At 43.7% G+C, this 27,619-nt stretch overlaps 1 protein-coding gene across 1 annotated transcript in view; it reads right to left on the reverse strand.

Moving 5' to 3' along the window:
- Positions 1 to 20,158, reverse strand: part of LOXHD1 (lipoxygenase homology PLAT domains 1) — a gene marked incomplete at both ends in the record, with an annotated part of 125,288 nt that extends 105,130 nt beyond the window's left edge. The window contains 3 exons of the mRNA XM_079548336.1: positions 7,648 to 7,762; positions 19,720 to 19,783; positions 19,973 to 20,158. Coding sequence (XP_079404462.1) covers positions 7,648 to 7,762; positions 19,720 to 19,783; positions 19,973 to 20,158 — 365 coding nt within the window. The remainder of the gene's footprint in view (positions 1 to 7,647; positions 7,763 to 19,719; positions 19,784 to 19,972) is intronic.
- Positions 20,159 to 27,619: the final 7,461 nt, after the last annotated feature.

Genomic DNA, 27,619 nt, shown 5'->3' on the forward strand with positions numbered 1-27,619 from the left:
TAGCTCTAAAGGCTGATATTTAACAGAACTTTTCCTTCTTGAATTCTAAGCACCTTCTCAGCAGCTGACACCAAAGCTTTACAGGAAATGCAATGCTGGCCCAAGTAGGTGCAAGCTTTGGATCACTGTCCATATTGCCTCCAAGAGTAAAATGTGGCAGTCATTCTCAAACTCATCAGCTAAATCTCCTCTGCAGGTAAGAGCTAGGGAGAGCTGTAAGACTTTCCTGCTGGCAAGTGGCTGTCAGAGCTGAATATAATCTTCGGTGAAAATATTTCAGTGCAGCACCAAGCAGGCAAAAATCGTTGTAAGAGCTCCAATTATTTTTGGTAATACCTCACCTGTGGTGTTACCAATCCACCCATTGGTGGGCAGCAGAAAAAAAATAACGGGGTGTTTCTAGCTGCTGCCCTTGAGGGTGACACAAACTTCTTGCTGTTCTTTGAAATCCACCTCACCCAAACTTCTGAGCAGCTCATGACGGCTGAGCAAGATGGACAACTTTGGTGAATCTGAAGCCACATACATCTGTATTAGTTGTTTTATAGGCCCTTGGTACATTTCTCTTCTTTGCTTCCCACCCCAAGAGGTGTGCTTTCCTGCCAGCTGAGGGCCAGCACTGAACAGACCTGCTCTGGTGATGAAGCAAAGGCACTGCACAGCCCAGCATACCCAGAGCTCAGCCGGAGACAAAAGCATCGGCCTGTCTCATGAGTTTCTTTCCATTCCCATCTCCCACTGCTTCTGCAATAGCCAGAAACCTCTGTTGCAAGTGGAAGGCATTATGAAGCACATAGGTCTGGAGCAGGAGATGGAGACTTCAATTCCCATTTCTGCCTCCGGCCTGTGGTGATGGGACTAGATGTGATGGCCTTGATTTGAGCCATAATTCTTATGAAAGTGCTCAGGCACTGGAATAGGAACTGAAATGACTATTCACAAGGGTGAATAGTGGTAGGACAAGGGGGAATCTTTTTAAACAAAGACAAGGGAAGTTTAGGTTGGATATTTGGAGGAAGTTTTTCATACAGAGGGTGGTGATGCACTGGAACAGGTTGCCCAAGGAGGCTGTGGATGCCCCATCCCTGGAGGTATTCAAGGCCAGGCTGGATGTGGCTCTGGGCAGCCTGGTCTGCTGGATGGTGACCCTGCACAAAGCAGGGGCTTGAAACTAGATGGTCACTGTTGTCCTTTTCAACCCTGTCCCTGGAGGTGTTCAAGAAAAGGGTAGAAGTCACACTGAGTGACATGGTCTAGAGTGGTCACAGGCATTGACAGGTTGACAGCTGGAGTAGATGATCTTAGTGGTCTTTCCAACCTTAATGATTTTATGATTCTATAATTGTTGGCCAGCACCTCCATTCTCAGGAGCTCATATTTTCCACTGTGAATAAAGTTGAGTTGAAGCCCATTCTTGCTCAGAAGATACAGCCGCTCCCACCTGCTCTCCCCAGTGGGATTTCACTCTGCTGCCAAGCATTGCTGCAGGTGATTAAACAGCAAAATGCAGGACTTGTATTAAAAAGAACAAGAAACCGCCGTGCTTCATCAGCATAAAGCTGACAAGCAGCTTGTACTCAGAAAGTTAATGAATATTAATAATCTGAGCAACGGGCTTTGCTTTTGCTCAGCACTCTTCCCCGCATCATTAAAACATCTGCATGTGCCTTTGTGTAAAGGTTATTTTCTGTGTTCTCCTCCTCTTCCACCCTGCTATTCCAGGAACAGTGCAAGGACCGTCACTGCGACATGGAAGGACTAAAACAGCCAACCTTGCCTTGTAGACAAGAGACGATTAAATTCAGCCCAACCTCCCTCAGCCTGGCTGTCAGAGGGAAAACAGCCAGCAAGAGCAAGGCAATTAGTTTGTCAGGCTCGAGCGCGCATCGTAATGACAGCAGCTTCTCAACAGAGATCGATGCAGCAGTGCCGATGGTGTACAGAGCTGTGGAGATGGCTCAGAAGAATTAAGTGGAACTAATTAGTCCAAAGCTCTCCACATGTCAGTCATGGAGGCTGAGAGTCTATGGAGGGAAGCTGGAGTGCAGCCCCATAGAGCCCACCAAGAAGAGCCAAATTCTGGATGCAAAGCACAAATGGGAAGTGTTATAAGGGAAGACCCAACCCTTCCTCTCTGAAGCTTTTCTAGGACTGCAGACAGTGAGAAAGGGAACAGTGAGGGAATATCCTGTAATGAATGGCCATACTGAAGTTTCATCAAAAACAGAAGAGAGAGAGAAAAAGAGAAAAGATGTTTCAATCAGCTTCAGCATCTCTATTGTTTATGGTCTGCTGTAGTGCTTTACCCAACTACGATGTAAGAAACATCCAAGGAAGTACAACGGGGATTACTCAGTGAAATTCCCAGTCTATTTGTTATCTCTCTTTTGGCTGAATGACCACCTGCACGCTGCATTCTCTGTTCACATTGCTGAAAATGTACGAACCAGGATTTAGGGCACTCTGTCCCTTGCTTGGGTAATTTATGGTGCTAAGAAGTACTGGTGCATGCATAGACATGGTGTTTATAAATCTCTGTGTGCATTTCCTCTGTAGGACATTAGTGCCAAGAGAATTTTGCTACCCATTGGTGTGCTGACATTAAGAAACCACCAACTATTTGTCAAGAATAAACTTCACCTCTGACCAGCTGACAGAACTCTTCCCAGAGCTGAGGAACAAAGGAAAAACCAGGATCCTGTTCACATCAGAGGAGCAGAAGAAATAACCACAACTTTTAGCAGTCACAGAGCAACCTGAACTAACAGCTTTGAACGATGGCACTAATGATCATCTGCTTAGCCTTCATGTTCAGCATTTTATCTAATGATGCTCTGTCTGCAAAACCTATGGAGACAATGAGCGCACAGTGCTATCATGGATGCCTGAAGAAACAACACTGTAAAGATCTCCATGGATGATGAAGAACCTCCTCTTGGCAGGATCTCCCTGGGCGTGAGCCTGCTACTGCCACTTTTTAGATTAGATTCTGTGATTGTATTACTTAGCAGCTGTGGCAAGGAGTGGGGGACCAGGGAATGACCTCAGGAGGTCACACAGCCATTCTACAATATGTTTACCTTATTTATCCCTACACATCCACTATCCTACAGAAAGGGCCCTGCCTGGATGGATTTATGGGCAGCCTTCAAGTCGTCTTTATTCTTAAAGCAGAACTTCAACAGCAGCATCATTAACCTCCTTCTTGGAACAAACACATACTCCAGAGAGTTTGGACTGCAACTGTTTTGCCAAGACAGTTGTCATGAAGCTGACAACATCAGTCAGCAAATGGCTGGAAACAAAGCATCAGGCAGCACGCATCCAGAAATACTCCAGATGGGAAAGAAACCAGCTGAACAGCACACTGACTGCATACATCTCTGTACTGAGGAAATTATTTATACAAATAACCCAATACAGCAACGCTGCTTAAGGAAGCACAGAAGAATTAACATGTAGTGGAAGAGCAGTCTCACTTGAAAAGATTTAACTGAACAAGATAAATTTCTATAGAAGAATGTTGACACCCAGGAGCCAAAATCCCATCCCACACCATGAGAGCCTGCCTGAAACTTTACAAAGAGCCACAGGGCACATGAAAATGGACTCTGCCTTATCCAGAAGCACTCACAGGAGAGATTTCAATTGCTCTGAATAGTGGCTCCTTCAGTCTATGCTGCATGGAGCAGGAATGTTTCAGTATTGGCTTTGCATGATTTGCATAGGGAAAACAGAATAGTATTTTTGAATTTAGACAATTTTAGCTATACTGCTTGTCTTTGTTACCTACACATCAGCTGTTATTTTCCATATACAAGCAGATAGTGCCATCTCTGACATCACAAAGCTCTCTCAGCACTTCCCAATATTTCCCAACATATCGATTTGCATCTAGTTCACAAGATTTGGGGGCAAATTTTTCTCTGCTGAAAATTTCTGTCCTGTTCCCCTGGGGAAATATTCTGGAAAATTTTAATGAGAATGAATTTTGACTTTTAAATGCTGAGATTAAAGTATAATGGAAGCACATAGCAGAATGTTAAGTGCTGTGGATTAGTATTAGCATCAGTCTGAGGATGGGTAGATATATAAGCAGCTTTAACATAGGAAGTGTCCTATGCCATTCCATTCTATGTGCCATAGCAACCAGATGATCATTAGTGCCAGTGTAAGTAAGTGCCACTTATATAAGTGCTTCAGCTGTTGTGCTAAAAGCCCTCCTCCTCCGCTCTCAGGCTTCATAGAAAGCTTGCTTACTAGCCTGGATAGCCCTTTCTATATCAACATCTTAATACTTTCTAACTTACAATTCTTATTATTAAGAGTATTTGTTCATTTGTTCCAAAGATGTTAGACAACGAATTCAGATTTTCTGCAAGTTGGTACAGCTCAACTGCCGTGCTGCTACACCGACTGACATCCTCTACAGACCACTGTGCCTAAAGACCACCATTTGCTGGCACTGGGAACTGAAAGAGCCCTTTATAAGTGACTCAGGAGCAGGTAGAAGGGATGTCCAATTGAAAGCATTCATTGTGAGGAATAAAAAATTTCCTAGCATAGTTCTCAAATTCAGTGGCACTGCAAGAAGCCAGCTGTCAGTTAGCAGATATTTCATCTTTCTTTCAGAGTGCCTTTTGTATCTGCACTTGTCATTTATTTACTTTTTCAAAAGGGCAGGGCGAACCATGAGTATTTATCGTGGTTGTCACAAACACAAAGGGTAAACCTGACACTGAAAAGCAGGCTCCTTTCACTAACCACAAATAAACTTGCTGCTGAACACTATGAGTGGGATGGCAGCAGCACCCCTGGCTGAGTTTTGTGATCTTTTCTATTTCACTCAGCCTTGGTGTGGTAGAGAGCACATGAGCGAGGAGAAATAAAACACTATGGAGGATCATTGCTGCTTGGTTGTGTTGGACAGAAGAGAAGAAATAGCTTCAGAGACTGCCATAATGTCACCAAGCAATGAAAGGACAGCTGCCTATGTGTCCAGCCATGCTGGTGGTGGAGCCCATGAGAAGAAACTCACATTTGGCAATGCTTTTAGCCTCTGGCTGAGCTGTAGCTGGTGTAGGACAGAAGGTAACCAGTCACCAAAGTGCTGCCATCTCCCAGACTGGAGGCAGCAAATACAAAGGTGGTCTAATCCAGTGCCCACAGCCCAAACATTACTTGGCTAAACTTCCTGGCCTAAACCAATGAGTCTTTTTGGGTGGGTTTTGAGTGCTCCCACTTCCAAAGCTGATGCTCAACAGGTCATTATGAAGATTTGTGTCTGTTTTTCACAGTCACATTATTGTTGGCAAATGTTAATAACACATGATATTTCAACAGCATGCCATGTCTTCCATTTATAGTACATGACAAAAAGAGCTGAAATGTCATGTATTTCACTACCAGCACACAACCACAAAAGAAATAAGAAAGGCCTATGCTAACCAGAAGCTGAAGTGGTAGTACCATCTTTAGGCAATGCTTGATATTTTATCTCTCTATCTATACTGGGAAATGGAAATGCCTACAAAATGTCATGCATTTGCAGTCATGTCATAAGTGAACTCATATAAACGTTTAGTTGAAAGATGCATGAGATTCCATCCTTTTGCCATATTCACAAAGCAGCACAATAAAAGTGGGGGCAACGGACTTTTTCATGCTTCGCTTTGTATTTAGAAGACAAAACTAATCAGCTAAGCAGACATACCTATGTTCAGGCCAGCTTTTCAGACAATTTTCTTGATCGCTAATGCTCCAGGCTTTGCTTACAATTGCAGAAATACTCTTGATATTTGGGAAGCCCCCTGGAAAATTACAACTGCAGTTTTGACGGTGTCTCCCTATAGGATCTGTTTCTGGAAGTCAGAAGATTGGCTTCCCGTGCTTCTCACCCTGGCTTACCAAGACCTCAGCCGTCTGCTCTCTGCAATAGCAGGGACCAAACCTAAAATGCTAATGGAGAGCTGAACAGGGTTATGCTGCTGCTGCAGCAACCTGAAATCCTCCCCACTCATCCTAGGGGAAAGAATGGGCATTAAAGAGCTGTACAGCCATTAGTAAGGTCATGGCTGATTAAGAAATCTCCTGACTTCTCCTCCAAATGGAATGCAGCATTTTTATAATAATTTTGTATTATTATTGTTATTATTTTAAAATATAATGCTTTCATTCCTTTTTCAGCCACAAGCAGAAGAATGTTTTTCCACTTAAATGGCTTTGTATGTAAGTGCTGACCACAAGAAAACTCCCTAAGAGCAGAAACTGTTTGACAGCTCTGCCAAGTACCAGCAGGCAGGTCTGGGTACTGGCAGCTTTTCCCCAGGCAGAGCTGAGGATGATGATGATCCCACACTGGCCACTGACATAAGCTGGACACAGCATCTTTTGCCTCGTATGCCTCATTTCCTTCACTGTTGCATCAGGGGAAACAGTATTCTGCTCTACAATTTCATGTCTGGATGAAAATCACAGAAGGAATAATCTTGATCATGTATTTAACATATAATCACCAAGTTCTCCTGAGACTGAGGTAAGAAAACTCCTTTGGCTACCTCAGATTTCTGAATTTCAAATATGGCAAACAGGGCTGAAATTTCATGTATTTTCTTTACCATTCCCATATCATTTTCTTTACAGACTCTCATGTTTGAGTTGCTTCACTGGGAAGAGAAGCTCTTTTGAGGTTAAATTTAAAATAGTTGCAGGTACCTCTTGTCGGTGCTGTAGAAATGGAGAAAATGTGAAGTTACCGTGTGACATTAGCACAGGATTCATAATTTTTGATGCACATTTTCAAGAAAATCAGAACAATAAGAACACAGAAAAACAGAGACATACAGCCCAGACCCCTGGGCTTTCCCCATGGGAAAGGGATCCCTGCTTTCTCTTACTGCAGCTGTCCAGCTAAGGGAAAATCAGTGCATGCAGATCTGATACTTTATTAAAGTTACTCTGCTTTCACGGAGCATGGGCACCTGTTGACATAATGCAGGAACTGAGAAACTCCATCCAGAGGATGGCATTGGTAATGGCTTGAGAAAAACAAAATGGTGCAATCACAGGTGTGCAAACATGCACAGAGCAGACAGAGTGAAAGCAGCCTTGTTTAGCAAACAGCTTAACTTCTTCCATTTATGCTCGTCTTAGATTTCCTACAGCTGGGCGTGGGTGGTTATCCATCAGCCTTACTTCAGACCCACCAAATTACTCTTCAGAATCCTTTAAAGGACACTTATCTCTCTGTACCTGATTTCACATTGAGACTTCAAGTGGGACTTAGGCATGTGAATTTGGCCCATCGTGCCCACTCTGAAGATGTGGTGAATATTCTCAGCTCAGAAATTTGGAGGTCCTAATTTAAGCCTTAAGAAAAGCAAGTATCCCCACACCTTGCAAGTGTGAAACTTACATAATAAGGATCTGAACATGCATTTCCACCTACAGAAGGGAATGCAGGTTTGCAAGGAATTTGTAAAGGAAGTATTCAACAGCAAAAAAATTCAAATTTCCTCAGTGGTCCCAAAATACCTTTCAAAGTTATTCCCTCTGCATCCTTCAGCATAGTATTATCTTTTGTCAAAATGCAATAAAAGTTACTGAAGAACAAGCCTCTCGGATACACATTTCCTCCCAGATACTCACTTGCTCGTGAGATGAGTCTTGGGAGTGATCCCAAATTCTCCAAAAAGAGTAACAAAAACATTGGCATCAGTCCCAGCTCCCCGGACATCTCCTGTAACTGTCACCACCTCATAAACTGTGGAAAGAGAAGAGAAAGATTAGGACAATGGGAGAAGTTCCTTGCCCTATACGTTACAGATCCAAGTAGTTCCTCAAACGTCAGCTGAATTATAAATCCCAGAGATGGATCACATTGACTGGTGGAGACAAATGGGTAGATGGTGGATGAATTAGAACAGATTTTGCTGAAAATCAAACATACTACTTACCACAGAATCACAGAATCATAGAATAATAGAGTGTTTTGGGTTGGAAGGGACCTTTAAGATCACTTGGTCCCTAGCTGTATGCAGGGACTCCTCCCTTTATACCAGGTTGCTCACAGCCCCATCCAGCTTGGCCTTCTAGGGATGGGACATCCACAGCTTCGCTGGACAACCTGTTCCAGTGACTCACCACACTCATCATTACGAATTTCTTCTTGATATCTGGTCTAAATCTACCTTTTCCCAGTTCAAAGCCATTTTTCCTTGTCCAGTTGCTACCTACCCTTATAAAAAGTCCCTCCCCAGCTTTCCTGTAGGCTCCCTTCAGGTACTGGCCTTGGTGAAGCCATGTTGGTTACCATCTATCACCTCATCTTTATTTTCCACGTGCCTTATTAGAGACTTCAGGAGGATCTGCCTATGACCTTGCCAAGCACAGAGAGAGACTGGCTGGCCTGTAGTTCCCTACTTCTTTTTTTCCCTTCTTGAAAATTGCGGTTATGTTTCCCCTTATCCAATCAGTGGGAACTTCACTAGTCTGCCATGACCTTTCAAATATGACGGCTAGCTTTTTGGCAACTTCATCCACATCTACTTAGCTATAGATCTCTCTATTCATTACAGGAAAGTTGGACTAGATGTCCTTTAATGGTCCTTCTCAACTTAAACAACTGTATGATGCTATGATTCTGCCTCTCCTCCCCCGCTGTACTGCATGTGCAAGTATTACATATAACAAAGGCATTTATGTGTTGAGTAAAGCTGTTGAGTCATTTTTCATTTATGCACACATCAAGACAATGCACACTTTCCTATTTGTGTTGGTAATATATTTGTATGAAGATAAGGAGACACTACAGCTAGAAAGTTTGCTTTTCAGATATTCTGGTGACTTTACCAAAGAGCAAGTGGTAAATCACAGTGAGGATAAAGCAGGAAAGTGCTTAAATTAGAGTATCAAAGCAATGTCAATTTACCTGTCTGAGCAGTAGATTGACTGGTGACTTTATTACCCCACATCAATATCTTCTTGGGATAAGCACAAGTAGAAAAGAGACTTCTGCTCAAGTGGGGCCCAAGCATAGCAAGGTCCAATGGCCAAAAGGTTAAAACCTTAAAATTACAGGCAGACATGCATTTTCTTAAGCAGGATGATATGACGAATGAAGCTAGAACAAGACTCAAGGTTTGTCAACAGGTTACCTTTCTGAAGGACACATCTTGTTTGGCTCACTGCAGAACAGGCAGCATGAAAATACAAAATCCTGCCTACTGCCAGACCAAGAATCCTGATGGTCATTTTTGACTTTGGACCACATAATAGTCATCAGCTAGTGCTACAACATCAGGTTCAGACATACAGGCTGAAGGCTAAAGTTTTCAGCATTTCATCTTGCACAGTGTGACTATGGAGTATATGGTTTCCCAGATCGAACACTGTAAAAATGTCCTTCTCCATGGGTGCAATAGAATTACGTGTTTTGTTAGGGGCCATTTTTCCCTCACTACATTAGACATGTATTCAGAAGAAACAAAAACAAACAACAAAAAAAAAACACCGGATATCACAGACTTTGAGCATCACATTTTTTCCCCAGTAGCACTCTTTCCTCAAGGGAAATTAAATCACCATTCTAACTGAAAAGCTTGGAGACAGAGTGCTAGAGCAAAACTGCGTCCATTCATGTACAACTGATTGGAAACAACTCCTCATTTCCAAGGGCTCTGTTGCGTAGAGAGGGAACAAAATACCACAGTATTTTCCTAACTTCTCCTTTCCATGAATACAAATAGGACAGAAAGGAGACATATCATAATAAGTGCAGTAAGTTATGATCTGTGCTCAGCTAAATTTTAAGAATACCTTGGCTGGCATATTTTATTGATGGGCTCAAAAGAAGAGGAGATTTTTTCAAAGCTGTGCAAAAATGAACACGATATACACAGTTTACACATGAGTAATATGTACAAAAAATGTTTTCATTCCTCTTGTCAGCATTCATACATATTAATGGGCATTGCTTGGCACAGCACAGAAAGACAGCGTAGTTGCTATGATCCACACAGAGCAGAGGAGGCTAAAGGGAGGCCTCATGGCAGCCTACAACCCCTCGTGGCACTACAGCTCCTCATAGCCCTACAGCCCGTCATGGCCTTGTAGCTCCCTCATGGTGGCCTGCAGCTCCCCACTGTAGAAGTCACAACTGCAAGAAACCTCAAGCCATGAGCATGCACAGATTTGCACATTAGGTTCACAACCTCACGTTCAGCATCTGTGCACCAGCACAAACAGGCAGCAGGTGGATGAGCAGCTCGTGCTGGGAGCAGGTCTGAGTGTGGAGGACAGATGTGCTGCAGCCCAAGTAGCACACATTGTTGCTGAGCATATGTTGTGGTTAGCACCAATTTAATTAACTGTGCACAGAGGAACAAAGCAGGGGCTGTGCTGGTGACACTAGCATGTCACCACACATCAGAAGTGCCATGGTGCATGCCTGGAAAGGGAAAGGAGCTTTGCCAACTCCTCTCCATCACTACAACTGTGCTGCCAGCTGTGCAGACAAATTATGCCACTGCTTTACTGTGATGTGATGGGAGCAAAGCACAGGAATTCCTCTGGGGGAAGACAACAAAAGTTTAATGTTACTATTGATGCTAGGTCTTACTAAGAAATGGAGCTGGGATATGCAGCTTGTTTAGCTGCTTCCTTCAAAGGATAGGAGAGCTTGAAAGCTCAGCAGCCTGTAAGCAGGATCATTTATTTCCTTTGCATTTCTTTTATTTTTGATAAGCCACTGACAGCTGATGGGTGTGATCCTGATCAGAAGCATCTCTGCAGCTGGAAGACCCACACAACAGGCAGAAGAGGGATAACATTTTGTACAGCCCCATTTTATACAGATGGGGACAGCATCTGTTGCATAAGGCAAGAGCTGTAGACCAGTGGTGTTTTTTAACTCCCTGAGGGTTTTGCTCATGAATAATTGCATGTTCTGGCTTTGTGATAACATGCCCAACCTCAGCAAACCCCAGGTGTAAACATCTTGTACTTTTAGGGCAATAAAAATGAATTAGTTGGGAAGCTTGAAATCAGATTTCTGTGGAAATCACACTTCTAACCAAGGGCGAAATCTGGGCCAGAAATATCATTTTTACCTCTTCAGTCCACCAGCTGCAAGGGAAAGATTAAGAAAGGGCAGAAGTTAAACATTCTTAGTACTGTGTTTCATCAGAAAAGCTAGCCTTCTTCCCACCAAGTCCTTTGCTTTCTTTTTGGGTGCCACTGCAGGACTTCCAAGTTCCTCCTCCATTTTTAGCTTCCATTTTCCACATTCCTCTCCCCCACTGAGTAGGTCTGAATTCACTGCTGCTGTGGCTCTGTGGTTATCCTCAGGAATGCAAGCTGTTTTCACTTTAAAGGTTTGCCTCTATGGCGCAAAACTGCCAGCCCCTAAAACCCTCCACCAATGGAAAATATTTGCCTAAACTCCCCAGAACTTTCCAACTTGCCTTTAATGGGGTCACTGTCTAAATAAGTTTGGACCATCTGTTGACTCACTCTTCCTATTCACTACCTGAGCAGTCCCACATGGAATGCGTGCTCGTTAATGAGGAAAGTTTTTAAAAAGTATCAAAACCAATAATCCATTTGTTGTTACAAAATAGATTAAAAAAAAAAAACTGCAGAGAACTGAAGTACAAAGGTTGCTCTTTTCCCACTATTTGACACTGATGCCCACTGACAGTTCAGGATGTCTCTTGGGACTGTTGCTTGGCCAAACAGCTAATGAGAAATTATAGCAAAGCATTTCAGATGGGAACAAGGTTTTGGTGTATCACTCCAAATTTGGCTGTATCCTGCTATTTAGACTTCTGCTTGACAGAAGCAATCACTGAATGCAAATACAGAGCATCCATAGGGATTTTGTGGTTACTCCTGGAGTTTCCAAGTACATTCACAAAATCTTCCTCCTCCACTTCTAAGGTATGGGATGTCAGTACTAAGGACTTTGCTTCTGGCTGTCTAACAGAGGTGTAATGAGGAACCACTGATCTTCTCAAGGAATTCTGTTCTTGAAGAGGAGTACAGGAGGGCCAGTTCAACCACACTGGCATGTCCTCCATAAAGCAACAGAGGCAACAGTGCTAAACAGACACCACAGTGCTTTACCAGGTGCAAACCTCAAGAGTTTCTGGTTTTCCCCCCTCAGTCAGCAGGATTTTAAACATGAACTTTCTTCACAGATTCACAAGAACTTTCTGCTTTAAAAACACAGAGCAAAACACTCCTCATACCTATCCATGCTCATCTTACACATCAAGATCTACTTTGTCAGAAATGTCTCACTCTCTCCACAGATAGAAAAGTTTGCATCCACCGTACTCCCATTATTCTCTTGGTCAAACACAATATGCAGACAATGATACTCCCTGTCACCTTGTCAAACATCAACACTGGTCAACCACCTCCCTCATAATACGGACACAATTTCCCAAACACCCTTATCTCTTCCCCCAAGCTGCCAGTTTGGTAGGCCATAACTGAGTGTAAAGATGCTCCTATCTATCTGTGCTGTTGCTTGATGTTGCTCCTACCAGTGTTGGCTGAATCTATCACACAACATGAGCTGAGACCATCGCAAAACAAAAGGCAGAGTACTGTGTCCCAGTTTGAACACAGGATACTGCTCACAGGAGGACACTTGCATGTTGGTGCTTTTAACTGTCGAACCACCTCACACTTAAGATCAGTGTAAGTATTTTGAGTGGCAGGACGTGGCCAAGTTACAGTAATCTATAGCATTTTGTATGGGAGTGGTTGATTTTCAGGCCAGTCTCCAAACCTTACTTCTCTTCCAACAGGCTAGGCAAAGACAATATAAAGCTTTTATTATAGCTGCTGATTCCAAATATTATCTCAATCAAATGGAATTTGGTTCACTTATCTCATCTGGTAGATACTGAACCCCCAGCTGACTGCACTCTTTGGCTCTCTGGCATTAAGTCTTCAGAAACTGGTAAAAGTTTCAGCAAGCTTAGCAGAACTGATTTGCTATGGACTGCAAACCCATTAACTGCTTTTCATGGGCACACTCAAGAGTAAAAATGGAAATAATCGACACTGGATTTTTCTGAAAGTAAGCATTCAAACCCAGTCATTTCAAGCACAAGATACAGACAGCATAAAATCAGTATCGGGTTACGCTGCAGTGTTACTGGAAGAACTTACATCTGCTTCCCTGTCTTGCAGAAAGAGCTTATGCTATTCACTTGTCCATTCAACAGCCAGAATAGAAAAACACATGTTTCAAAATGGTTGCTAAAATTGCTGGAAAGCTTGGCAAGCAGAGATTGAGATCCTCTAGCAAGGAAGCATTCAGAGATCCCTGCAATCGATAAGGACGGAATTTCTTAAGGGCAGAATAGTGCTTTAATTCTGATTCTCACAACTGCTAAGTACCAATGATGGCAGTGACTGCAAATTCCCTTGGGTTGCATTCTTTACACAGGGAGCATTGAGAACTGAGGTTGATGGTGCCCCACCTTTGTCCAGCAAGAGGAGTGCTGAAAACAAAAATTAAAATAAAAGGTAAGGGTTATGTCACAAAAATGACTGAACACATGGAATAAGAGAGCAAAGACTGGGAAGAGTCTAAGAGTTTAGGTAAGGAAGATGGAAAGCAGAACTGAAGACAAGCCATGCTATAAGCATGGGCAAAGAAGTAGAGGATACAAATAGTCTAGGGTAACTGCATACACAAATTACAGAATCAGAAGGGTTCTCAAGAGTCCCTTGACATCTGTACAAAATACTTGGAAGTTTTTAACATCTGTGCTGGCCGTTGCAGGTTGGGGTTGCCTTCTTTGCACATGGACACACTAGTTAATATCCTTGTGGTCTCAACAAGGGGCATTCCTTTACCCAGCTTGAAGATGAACCTCTGAAGCCGGCTCATTCGATTTTATCACACCACAGCAATAATCTCATCACAAACAAAATGAGTCAAATTCTTCTCTCATTCTCTCCAGGGCAAATCCTGACTGGCTTCATTGACACGAACACAATGACTTTGGGTTCATACTGGCAAAAACGTGAACAGATTTAGGCCTCACACACTATGAGAGTGCTTGCTTATAAAAGCTCCAGCAAAAGCAGCTTTTGAGTCTGGCATGGGTGCCAAATTAATTATTCAAAGCAAAAGATGGGAATTATTTCCATGACTATTTCAACCAGTTGCATACTGTTATCCATTTTTCCCATTCAGAGATTATATAAAGAATTGTGAAATTAATAGCATCTTGCATTTCGAAGCACTTCATGTCCACGAATCAGTGAAGTTTCCTGCAAGTTTACCACTAGCACAAACAGCATTACTTTCAGCACTGTAAAATCACTTTCCTCTTAGAATTTAAATCCAGAGCTGAGTGCTGTCCCACCAGTTCCCACAGGCAGAGGAGCTGTAGTTTGGAGCTTGTTATGCTTCATCAGCTATTGCAAAATCAACGTTTCATTCTCCTTAACTGTAGGAAGCCAGACTTGATTCATCTGGTGCTCCAGCTATCACTTAAAAGTGTTTTTGCTTTCCTACCTTCAGAAAAACACATCTCTGTTCTTTGCTGGAACAGCAAAATAGAATTAGCTCAGCGATCAACATCTTTGTTATTCAAGTTTAAATTGTGCTGGAGGAAAACACTGTGCCTCAGGGGAGAGAAACATGTGAGAGAAAAACCCGTTGTCTCCTTCATTATCTTTGGAGGCAGGGAGGGCTGGCCAAGACATGGGGTTTCTCTGAACCATGACTGAGGACAGCAGTGGAAAATAATGCAGCCTAGATAAAACATGATGTGGATTTTATCTGTAAAGCAAAGTTTGCAGCAGAGAACTGCATCTGCAGAGTGCATCGGAAGCATTTCTCCACTACTTGTCCCTTTTCTTCAGGACCAGATCCTGACTACAGCCCCGACTTTCTTCTTGCTGTCCAGGCAGCAGGACAAATGAGACCAAGAAGAAGTGCTCTCCTCACTGCCAGCTCTGCTCCCCAATACTCTGAACACAGCAGGAAGGGTAATTTCACAAGAGATCCCTTGTACTGTCTCCCTTTGCCCAGAGGCACTGGAGCTGCACCTTCCAGCTGGTGTTGATGCTTCGAAAAAGGAGGGGCTGGAACCTGCCAGCAGCTTGTAAATACAAGCAGGATGTGTTACCTATATTTACAGGCACATTGTTAGGTGTCATTATGAATTAATCATAATACTTTGACTTAATCGTTCATGAAAGACAGTTGGTACTCTCCAAGCAGCATTTTAAAAAAATATTTAAAAAAAAAAAAAAATGAGCTCAAATTGGTAAAATGATGACTTTCCCACCACTGAATCACCACTTTGTGATATCTGTACAGTGAGACTTGCAATGCACATGAATCCATCAGCAAAACCCACTGTTAATTTTCATGCTTTTATTAAGTATTACCACAGAGTGGCTGGTAATGCTCAGACAGATGAACAACCCCACATGGGGCTGCATAGGGACTCATCACATCTGGAATGAAATTTAGTTTGCTCTGGTTCCCTTTCTGCTTAGAGCCTTTTTCTGCTTTTCTACAATTTTCTGCTTGGGTTTCCCATCTGGATGGGGACAATTCTGCCTTTTTAATAGCAGAGTGTTCAGATCATAGTCCAAGTGCCCAGGGAAAGGATGAAAAGGCTGATGGGACATGAGGGTTGGAGGGTTGCATCTAGACTTGAATACATCAGTCTATGTACATTGGCTTCCCACTGACATTTTGCTCAGCTTCTCTTCAGCAAGTCCTCTCCAGTAATGTCCAAAAAGTCAAATATTCCACCTAAACAGCACCCACAGATAATGAAGGTTTTGAAAGTGAACTTGCCACATTGTTGACATTTCAATATTTCGGGGGAGAGGAGAGCAGCATTGCTTGCAAGCCTCAGCCCTGGTGCTGGTGGTTTTAGAGGCACCAGCTGGCACATCAGCTGCATGGGGCACCTGGTGCCCACAGCTGCTCCTCAGTGCTGTTTTGGGGCTGTCAGCTGGGCAAAGCCATCCCCATGCATTGCACACATGTAACAGGGGTGGGTTCTGCATATGCTTGGGGCTGTTCCTGTGCTGGGGAACAAGTGCCAGTGCTCCTAACACTTCACAGATGAGAATATTAGGGGTAGTTTGATATTGGTTTGTTTGTCACACAAGCTGATAGTTCCTGGGGGTACTCATCCAATAAACTTTACAATGATCTAAACTTTTTGCAATCCATACTTCATGCCATCATTTGTAACTGTGGAAAACACTGAGATGCAAACAAGTGCAGCCTTGAAGATGGGTGAAATATCACCTCCTCCCACTGGCAAGCTTGGCATGTTCCACTGGATCACCAGCCATCAGCTGCCACCAGTACTACATTCTTCTGAGTGTGCTTTGCACCTAAAACCAAAACTCATTTTAGCAATGAGGAGAAGAAAGTATTTTCCAGCAAGAAGGAAAGTCTCTCTTCGAAGGAAGATTCCTATCTGGAGTATTAATCAAAGCCTAAGAAGGCCTCATTTTGGGAAGATCAGTGGGTGCAGGCATAGATGAGAAGATTCTGCAACTGCTGATCCTTTGTCACAGAGGAATGTGATACATCTCTGGTTCTGAATGTAGCACAGGGAGAGCCAGACATCATACAGCACTTGCTCACCTCCTCCCTTCTGCTCCTAAATTAAAGAGAACTCAGCAATAAACTCTGTGTGTCCTGAATGCTTTCCCTAACCCTTCACTGCAGTCACCAAAGGAGCAAAATGTGATGGATATAACACAATGAAATGGATGGTGCACAGCAGGAGAGATGACGAGCAGCTCGTGCATCTACTCACAAATCAACACTGGCCATTCTCCTTCCCAACACAATTTCAGACACTGTGCTGAACAAAATACACATTTCTAGATGGTGATTGGCATGACAGGTCTAAATGCAAAGCTTCCAAGAGATGAGGAAAGCCTTCTATAGAGTTTGCTGCTCTACAGGGGTGACATGCAGTCCTTAAATTCAGCTGGGAGAAACAAACAGGGAAAAAAGAGGTAAACAATACAGAAAAAGAAAAAATTATCAACACTAAGTCCCAGACTAGAGTGTTCAGTGACAACTCTGCAAACAGAGAAACCCCAAGAGGGTCTGAGCCAGCAACACTTGACACTGGGCCAGCACAGGAGAGCTGCAGCTGAAGATGGAAGGTAGAAGAAACTTGGCAAATTCTTAATAGTCATAGTTTACAGTAGGAACACAAGAAAGGACAAGAGATGCAGTTTGCTTGAAAATGCCTGCTGTCTGCTATGATTTCCACACTGACAACCAGCCACTTTATATCTTTTGTGCTTTCCTGTCTCCAGGAGCTGGATTCCCCTTGTTCCTCAGTCATCAGTTGGTTGTGACAAAGGCAGAGGGAATCCCTTCTCCCACTTGCTAATGCAGTAAGATAAAGGGGACATCAGATGACACAGACACCATCAGCTCCCTACTTATAAAACATTTACACCTCCCTTCTTCTTAGAACAAAAGAAATCATGGTTCGAGGACTGAAATTCATCTCTACTGAATATTCACCAGTATCAAAGGCAGCCAAAATCTCCAGTGCTTTAGAGAAGCGTTTGCAGTGGTTACACATTTCTCAGGAGCTGACCAACACCGGTTCCTTCAGTCCTTTGGAAGAAAAACGGTGGTGACCTCTAGGACCAAGTCAGGAAAAAGCTGAGACTTACTTTGATTAAAAATGCAAAATCAGCAGCACTGTGCTTGGCAAAGCGAATATAGCCTCAAGAAGAGAACACAGCAGCTGGTGTCTCCTAGGGTTATTAAAGTTGGAAGAGATCTCCAAGATCCCCACGCCCAACCCCAACCTACTCCACTATGTCCCAACCTACTGTCCATGTTCCCAAATGCCACATCTCCATGGTTCCTGAACACCTCCAGGGACAAAGACCCCACCACCTCCATGGGCAGTCTGTGCCAAAGCATCACTGCTCTTTCTGATAATAAATCATCCCTAGTATCCAACCTGAAACCTGAGTCTGCTCATAAACTTTTGGGTTTTGTGGCCTAATATCGGGTTTTCACTGATGGAAAACTTGAGCAGTTCATTGTTAGCCTGTATCCTTCCCAACGTTTTTCTCCCCTCTCTGCCCTCTACTTCTTCTCTCTTGTATATGTGCACTCATTTCCAGAAATTTCTGGAAAATGAGGGGGTAAGATCCAGCCACAGTTGAAGGAGTCCTGATTAAGGTAACGACCACTGATTAACTGCTGGGACTCTGTCCACATGAAAAGCTTCTTGGGATCCCTGAGGCTGTTACGATAATAAATGTTGCAGGTTATGACTTTTTAATTTCTGATGGAGCCTGTGAGAACCCAGTCCCTGTCTGGCTCCTTTTTCAATGTTTTCAACCACAAGCTATTATCTTCCCAGCAGAAATTGTTGACAGACAAGAAAGAAGACCATGGAGAAATTGTTACAAATAATTTGCTGGAACTTCTCTTTTCGCTGAGTTCGAGCTGTTCTTCCTCTGCTATAAAAAGAATATTAAATAAAATAATGGTATGAGGAGAGAACATCTCTTCCCCCAAAGAGAAATCACTAATGAGGCAAGTTATGTGTACGGCCTGAACAGCCATTGGAGCAGTTGTTTCATTTTTCTCTTCCCAGAACAGCCATACGGCACGCTATGGAAATCATCAGTTTGAGTTAACCTATAACCACACCACTGATGTGAGGTACACTCAGTTCTTCAAGTTACCATGTACAAGATTTATTATTACACTAATTAACCAACAGGGAAACCCATCTAAGAAGTTAAGTATCTTGCCCCAGGCGCACCAAGATCCAGTTGGATGGGGAATGGGCAGTCGGTGTCACTCACAGCAGCCCATTACCCCTTTGCTGCCCACCCCTGATCAGGAGATGACCCTGCTGTGCTCTGGAGCACCATGGTGCTCCCTGCCCAGGGCTTTCCCCAATTACAGAGCTATACCATGGCTCATTATTCTCGCCTTGCTCATTCCTTTCTTCTCGACACCAGAACAGCAGGTTTACTAGCTGCCATCCTGTAGATAGAAAGCTCAAATGCAGCCTTTTTCCAGGAGTTATCTACACACAGCCTGGGTGATGAATGCAACTTTTTTTCCAGACCACAATCTTCAAACCAAATGGAGCATATCACCTAATCCCTAATTCGCTGCACGACTCACCATACATTGGCATAAAGTACTCGGAGCACATGGGCTAATTATTGTACAGGCACAATATTCAGGTTTAGATGTGATTAGCAGTAATTCTCCACCTTACTTGGCTACTCACAACAGCCAGAGGGACCATGTGCTGATCTCTTGCTGCTACATCAATCCTAAGCACTCCACTGCCTACCCAGTCTGGTTGCTGGGATTTCCAGCACTCTCCTACTGCAAATGCATGAGCAGGAGCATGTGCCTTGTCCATGTACCCTGCTTAAAAAGGGGAGTCTGACTGCTGATCCAGCTTCCCAGTAGCACCACAATACAAATAATATCAATTAGGAGATTGTAATTACAGCAGTACCATGCACACAGCAAAGCGACTTCATAAACTGGAGAGGCAACAATCTGTCAGCACCATCTCACATGGTAAAAATTCTCATTCAATTAGAAATATTCCCAACAAAGGAAGCCTGCACTCCCAGGAAGGGCCCCATGGTTGATATCTGAAGTGCACAAGGGGGGAAATGGGAAACGATGGTGCTGACCTTTCTTTTTGTTGTACTCATCCTCTGTTGCATTGGAGGAGTCCGAATGATAGTCACGAAGTTCCTGTTCATACAGCTCGAGGAAATTGTCCTCTTTCTTTCCTTTCTTGGACTTGTCACCTTTCTTTTTCTTCTTTTCTTTGCTCTTTTTGCCTTTTTTCTTCTTCTTTTTTCTGCGCTCATAGTCATCCTCCTCCTCACTGCTGTACTCTTTTCTCTTGGTTTTTTTCTTCTTCTTTTTCTTCTTCTTCACTTCCCCATCATCTTCTGAGTCCTCGGACTTTGATTTCTTTTTGCTCTTTTTCTTCTGGCTTTCATCTTCCCCATCTTCTTCTGCTGCCTCCTCAACTACATCTTCCACCACCTCCTCGTTTTCCTCCTCCTCTTCCTCCTCGTCTTCCCCCTCTTCTTCTGCCTTATTCTTTTTGGTCTCTTTCATGGCATTGTTTTTCACTCCTGCACTTTAAACAATGCAGCAGGATTCCCACAACCCAAATTTTGCCACCTCTCCTGGTGACTTTACCTATTACAAAAGTCCTTAAAACTCCTTCCTCTGCCTGGGGATGGGCTGCTCTCGTTTCAGCGTCCTTTCTCCGCCATGTCTCACTGTCTGTCCATCTGTCCTGGAGTCCTTCCCAACCCAACAGCTCACCTCCCGACTTCTGCCTTCCTTCACCTCCTCAACTGAGGCACTTTCCCCTTCCTTCCCTTCTGTCTCTCTCTGTATTTGGATTTTCTCCTTTTTTTGCTATTATGATTTATTCAGTGGGCTGAGCTGAGACCATTCTCCTGTTTTCAGTGTTGCTCAAGGTCAGCTGACAGTCTGACTCTATCGTATCAGTACGTTCTATTCACAGTTGTTGCTCTTTGGAAAATGGGTTGGATGAGGACACATGGTCCAGTTTGCTTCTCCTCTCCATATGCCAGCAAGAACAAAAGCAATCCTCCTCCTCCCAACCTGTAGCAGCTTCAGAACCCTCATGAAAATTTACTCAAGGTTGTCATGTGATTATGAGGCAGATGGGCAGGTGAAAAAGGAGACCCATCGAGCAACTATACCGCACTGGTCTGCATTTCCTCTCCATTATTCATAGTGTCAGGATCGCCTTACTGACAATGGAGGTCTCAACTTTACATGAATTTTCTGTGGCCAGAAATCATGAACATCTCCAGGATCTCTATGAAGGTCAGGAGACCTCCATAGCATCAGCAACTCATTCCTGCATCCATCTGCCAGAAATCAAGCCAAATGAAAAATCAGCATTCAATAAAATAAATACAACAAATAAATACAACACATAGAAGAAGAAAATGCTGCACAGCTTTTGCATAAGTTGTCCATAAAATGGCCCCTTTTTGCAAAACAAAGAGGTTTGTACACAAAAAAAAAAAAAAAAAAAAAAAACACAAAACAAATCTCAGGTTTGTAAGTGAACAAAAGCACAAGCTTAGGAATCTGGCATTTCTCAAATGCAAAGACTGAGGTGAGAGAGACGAGAAAAGGAAAAATGAATGATGCAACATGATGTTGTGGATTGTCCATCCCTGAAGACACCCCTGTTGACTGCACAGAGTTGGAACGGATGGCCATTAAGAGTCCCTTCCAAATCAAATGATTCTCTGATGGCTGGAAAGACATTGGAGCACAATTCATCCCATGACGACATCAGCATCAAGCTCACCCAACATCCAGTGCACACAGAAGGGGTTGGTGTGCAGCTCCAGCTGCTTTTTCTTTCAGAGCAGGGAAGGGAAGGACCAACACAAGACCAAGTCAATCTCAGCTGCAGTCAGGAACAGGAACCTGACACAAAAGAGGATTAAAAAAAAAAAAAAAAAGCCCACAGGAAGAACAAGGTTCCTCAAATGGTGAATTAAATGTTATGTGCTTGGTGGTTTGCAGCCCAGATTGACATCTTGTTAAGTACTACATGGTATATCAGAGGGTTTAGCCATGCTAAGCCTCTAATACATGAGCTTTGAAAGTCCTCTTAGACCAATATTGGGGTTCCCATCTGCCAGCTTTGAAGGAGGAACAGCATCAAGGCTGGATTGATGAAAAGGAAAAGTTGTTTTAATGGTAGGATGTGCAACATGAGTGACCAGGCAGTGGCAGAAACTGCCCAGAGAAGTGGAGTCCTCATCCCTGGAGGTGTTCATGAACCATGGAGATGTGGCACATGGGGACATGGGCAGTGGGCATGGTGAGGTAGGTTGGGCTTGGGGGATCTTGGAGGTCTCTTCCAACCTTAATGATTCTATGAGCAGGACAGCAGCAGCATGGCTCCAATCAAGATCTGATGGAGCATTGGCCCAGGGGGCAACAGTCAGTCCCTCCTCTCATCAGGTATCAATTTGCAGCAATTTAAAGTGAACAATAATTTTTAAAAATGCACCTCATCTGCCATGGCCTCTGTTACTGAATGGAAATGCTACCATTAAAAATGATAAAGCAAATTATTCAGGGACGGCTTCCAAGTAGGTTAAGCACAGGTTTGAGATGAAACAGAAGTATGGCTTTTCCAAGATCTGAAAATCACATCAAGAAGGGGAAAGAAAAAAAAAAAAGCACGTCCTTCCTGAAAAGATAACCTTCTCTTGCTGAAATCCTGGGACCTATTCCTGGACCTGTGTTATCTGGAAAGCAGTGGGAAAGCACACAGAGCTCCTGTTCAGGGTGCTTCTGATATATGCACATGATTGATGGCACAGTGGAGACCAGAGGGATGCTGGTCTCAGAAGAGACAACCTTTCCAAAGAAGAGGGAAAGAAAAAAAAAAGAACAATGACAAAAAATAAGCTTTCAGAAAAAGAAGAATCGTGGGATCTCTGAGGAAAGCAAAGCTCATCTCTCTGTTACACAAGGTAAACACTTCATCAAAAAACATCCCTGCACACTGCTGCTCTGAGTGGCTCCAGCTCCCTGCATCAAAATGCTGACAGCATCAACTTCTCAGGCCAAAAGGCACTGCTGTAATTACTCAGGGCAGGCAATCCAGCTGCAGGACTGCTCCCTTCCAGCCTAAAAATACCTTCTGTAATATTATCTCCTTGCTCCTCCCAAACTAAGTTACCTGTCCGCAGCAGCAGGTCTGTTGGTGGAGGAAGAAACACCATTTCCTCCCTCACTGAGAGGTTTAACACAAGTTTTAGGGTGCTCATCTTCAGTCTGATTCTGCCCTTTGCTGCAGCACCATACAGAGATGAAGCTCTGGCTGTACACACAGATGTCCCCAGTTTAATGAGCTGGGTGATAGAAAGAAGCATGTCCAAGATGCTAGAAGCACCAGCTGGACACCACAGGACCTGAAAAAGAGCTGCTCCAGTGGGAGACATCCCTCTGAGCTTCTCCTAGCATCACAGGTTACTTCCTCCTGCTGCAGCAGAGTAGAACCTCAGGTAGAAGTCAGGAAAAGGCCTCTTATCCAGTGAGCTAAAGTGATGGGGATCAGGAGGAGAAGAGGAATTTGCCATGTCTCATTCAGACTTTGCTCCATATGCTTCCTTCTTCTGTTGTTTTATCTGAAGAGATGTGCTGAGAAAGTCCGGCTTGCTTTTGTTCTAGGGGTGAATAACAGCTGGGAGAAGAACAATGGGATTTATTGGTGCGTAAAGAACTACAGGAAAGCAACCAAGCTATTGGTGAGGACCATTAGTTACAACTGTCACCAATATTTATACTGGCTTGGATTCTCACTGTGCGTTCAGCAGGAGGTTCCCCCAAATCCTCATCCCCAAAAGGCAGACCAAAAGTCACTGGAGTGCTGTGAGCTCAGAGACACAAGCTGGATTACAGACATGCTGCAGCCTATTAAGTCAGAATTGGGCTCTTTAAGCTCCCAACCCACCTTTAACTTTTTGGGCTGCTAAAACCCGTGCAGTGCTTGGGCTGGAATTACCCCAATACTTCAGACAAAGGAAGAACACACCTTTTCTTTAGCTCATCCTTTTCCATTCATTCCTTTCCATGCTTATCCTGTGTTGTGTTGTTTACCATAAAATCCATATGCCCTCTAACCAGGCATCACACCGAGGAACACCACACCCCAAAGCAGGATTGTTCCAAGGCAGACACACAGTGATGCCTCTTGCTTCAGGAAAGGTTATTTTTCAATATACACAGCTCTGCTTTTAGGGTCTGTTACTGCTCATTGCACTGTTGTGAATTCATTTAAAGGAAAAAGGTTTACATTCAGCTGTTCTTTTGGTTACCCATACATTCAATGAGGATGGAGGTGAAGAGATGCTCAGCATCAGCCAGCTCCAGGGCTCAGGGCAGTGTTGCAGCCACAGCCACAGCTGTATCACTGCTGGGTTTTATTTTCTGTGCATGTGATAGCAGTGGAGCAGCAGCCCAGTGTGCTGTAGACATATAGAGCGCACTCACAGAGCACATCTCCTTTGGAAAAGAAATTCAGAAACAAATACCGAAGGATTCCTATAATGCAGCCATTTCCTTTCCCTTCTGTGTAGATGAGGCTGGAGAGAGGAGGTGCTGGGGGGTCCCTTGCTGGTGCTGCAGCACCAATCACGGCAGATTTAATCAGACCTCACAGTGCCTGCTCACAGTTCTGCTTCTCCTTCCAGACCCAGATGATTACTCTTTCTTGTGGGTTTTGTTGTTGTTGTTGTTGTTTTCTTTCCTTTTTAACTCCTTACACTGAAATAACAGCAAAATCCGCATCTGCACTGCGATCTCATCAGCTCACCGAGAGGCGGTTTGGGGTGCTGTGTTACGAACCCGAGCCATCCCAGAGGCAGGAGGGAAAGGTTTAACGCGGCCGTGGGCTGCGGTGGGAGCTCGCTGCCTTCAAGCGTATGGGCATGACGGCCTCTGCTGGTAGCAAGGGGCTTAGCCGAGAAGGATGCTCCGTTAGCAGAAGCCTGACGACACTTCTGATGGAAACAAGGGAACGCAGCGCTGGTGAAAGAGATGTGCGCTTCTATCAGTTTAATTCACAGGGGTTAAGCCCAGCTAAGAATCAGCTATCCGCTATTAAAAGGGATTGGAACGTGACTGCAGCATTTCACGTGTCCTCAGAAAGTCAAGCGGAGCCAGTGTGTACTCAACAAATACAACAACAACAACAACAAAACCCTGTTTGAAGCCTTTTCTGCATAAGCAGGGGGGGTCTCACTGATGAAACAAACCCTGGTACTGAAGGAAATGTGCAGCATAGGATTTGGAAGAACGTAATCCCAGTCACCTTGTTAAGTATTCTGCAAAGAGAGGAAAGGTGAAAGGAGCTGGCCATGTTTTCACCTGCTTCTCCAAGTGGCTTTTAACAAAATGGTAAGAAAATAAGCACTGCAGAGACCAGGAGTTTCATGTGCACGTAGATTCTAGAAGAGACTAGATCACCAGCTGGATAAACTGCTTATAGGGCTTTAATCCTATTTAACCCAGTTGTAGTAATGCCTTTATAAGAGCTGGCTGCACAATTACTGGTATCATAGATGATTCCCTGCTGAAGGAAGCTTGCCTTTAAGACTCATTGTTTGAGTCCTGCTGATTCCAAAAGAATGAGAGATTCAGCCTCAACATGTCCCATTCCTCTGTTCTTTTTGATCATAGTACACATCAATCTGACCACCAAAACTAGGAAGAGAGCAGAGCACTAACCATTTTGAATGACATACTAAGATCTTCCACAGCCTACTGTACTCCAGCTTTCATAGAAGCTGCTTTAAGTTTTCCCCCCAAAAAGAAATCAACCTACCTAGAACTTTGACCTATCTGTTTTGCCAGAAAGTTATAAAATAGAAGAGAATAGAAGCGAAGAGATCAATTGAATCTAACACTGCTTGAAGGCCTACATGATGCAGAGTAGATCCAAGCAAACCCAAGAGCTTTATTCCTATCCCAGTGGCACGGAGCACGTCACTGCTGCATTCACCCACATCACTGCGGATGGACACCACAACCAATCCAGTGCCACTGTCCTTGTCCTTATCTTCTTTCTCAGCTACTTTTCTTCGTCACAAAAAACCAAAGCCATCCCTGAACTCTAAGAGCCACAAGTTTCATGCTTCCTCCCAACTTAGTCTGCCTGCCCCACGCCCATTTGTACAGAGGGCTTCTGATTCCACTGGAGAGACTTAACAAGAGGAAGGGCATCAGACTCGTGCTTTCCAGCTGACTCCCACGAAGGAACAGTGATGCATTTTCACTCATCTTCACCCTCAGACAGGTTTGAGTGGTGCTGTGTGGAGACAAGAACTCCAGTTCTTTCTGGGCGCCTTCCTGCTCAGGATGGTCTATGATTCTCATTAAGCTGACGGCTCTTGGGAGAAGATGTTCCCCTGAGAAGTGCCATGAAAACAAGTTGTAAGTAAAAGGCATGCTTAGAGATGCACAGTCCTTCTGCAAAGCAGTCCGCCTGAACTTCCCTTCTCATTTAAAGGAAGGAAACAGACATAAGAGTAAATCACGACCACCATGGTGTAGCAGCATTAGGCGAAGGAACAGATAAACAAACAAAAAACAAAGCAACCCACAACACAAACAGGATTTTCGTTTTGGCTATGAGACACGAGGTGAAGAGTGCAGAAAACACCACCTGCCAGCCTTAGCAGTAGCTCACAAAAGACTGGAGATAGACAAGATTGGGAAAGGAAGGAATTGGCTATGGTAAGCCAAGGGAAGCAGTTCTCACGTGGATAAAGAATAAAAACAACTTCTCTTAAAAGCCATAATTAATGGCATCCATTAGGGAGCTGGCCAGGTAATTAGGCAATTTAATTTCTCAGCTACTCAATGTCAGGAAGGACATTGGGCCAAAAGCCAGCGCTGCCAACAAGGTGAAACCTCTTTCATTTATTATCTGAGAGGTGAAGAAGTCAAGCATGAATGTCAGAGTGTCACCAGAGAAACCAGATATGCCAAGCAAGCACTGAATTATCCAAATGAGTCCATTATACCTATTGCTGTCACCATCACCTGGGGAAATGGGAAAGCTCTCCCAGCTCAACAGTGATGCCAGGGGCCAACATGCTCTGGTGGAGCAGAGCCCCCTTCATTGGCTAAACAGGTTCTTAATTGTAGAGAAGGAAAAAATAAAACACCTATGGGCCAGGAATTTTCAGAGGGAAATTACGAGCAAATGAAATCCAAATAACATTCCTCTGAAATACATTGATGCCTCTGAAATTCTGATTTAACCAAGAGCTACAAAACTTTTTTTTTTTAAAGTCTGCAGGTCAGTTTTGCATCACTGAATACACAGGGCGACTGGGTCAGTTGTCCCTGCTAAGAGATACACCATTTGGGCTGTGCTGGGAGAAACATGGAATAATAGGACAATATTCTTGTCCTCACGAACATAGAAGTGATCGAGAGAATCAGGCTCAGTTATTTTTTGGCTGTGGATCTCTGTTTTTTTTTCCAGGCATATTGGAAACGTACACAAATCAATTCCTATGGCAATATACATAATCTCACATTCCCAGGATGATGCTCTCACCATGCTAGAGTGGTCACTGGGAAAGGGACTGCCCAAAACAAGCAAACACAAAGCAGTTCCCGTCCTCTTTCCAGCCACAGAGAAATGTAAACCTTTGTTGTCTTTTCTGAAAAGGTCAGCTGTGAGAGTACATTATTTTCTGTAATTAACATGACAGCACACCATTAACCTCTCATAACTCATAAAAAGGACTTCACCATAACAATACAGCCAGGGGAGAAAATGTGTTCTTTCATTTTAGACAGGTTTGAAATTACTTTCGGGTACATCTAACCTCTCTAAAATTGCCTGAATTCAGGCAATCTCACTGAAAAACCCCATCTGGTTTTTATACTCAGGAACACGAACTCTATTCAGCGCTTACCTCCAAGGGAAAACGTTACTGTTATCCAGAACAGCATTAAGATTTAATACAAACAACACAGTAATTCAGCCTT

The sequence above is a fragment of the Tetrao urogallus genome (genome assembly GCF_951394365.1).
Source record: "Tetrao urogallus genome assembly, chromosome: Z".
Taxonomy (NCBI): Eukaryota; Metazoa; Chordata; class Aves; order Galliformes; family Phasianidae; genus Tetrao; species Tetrao urogallus.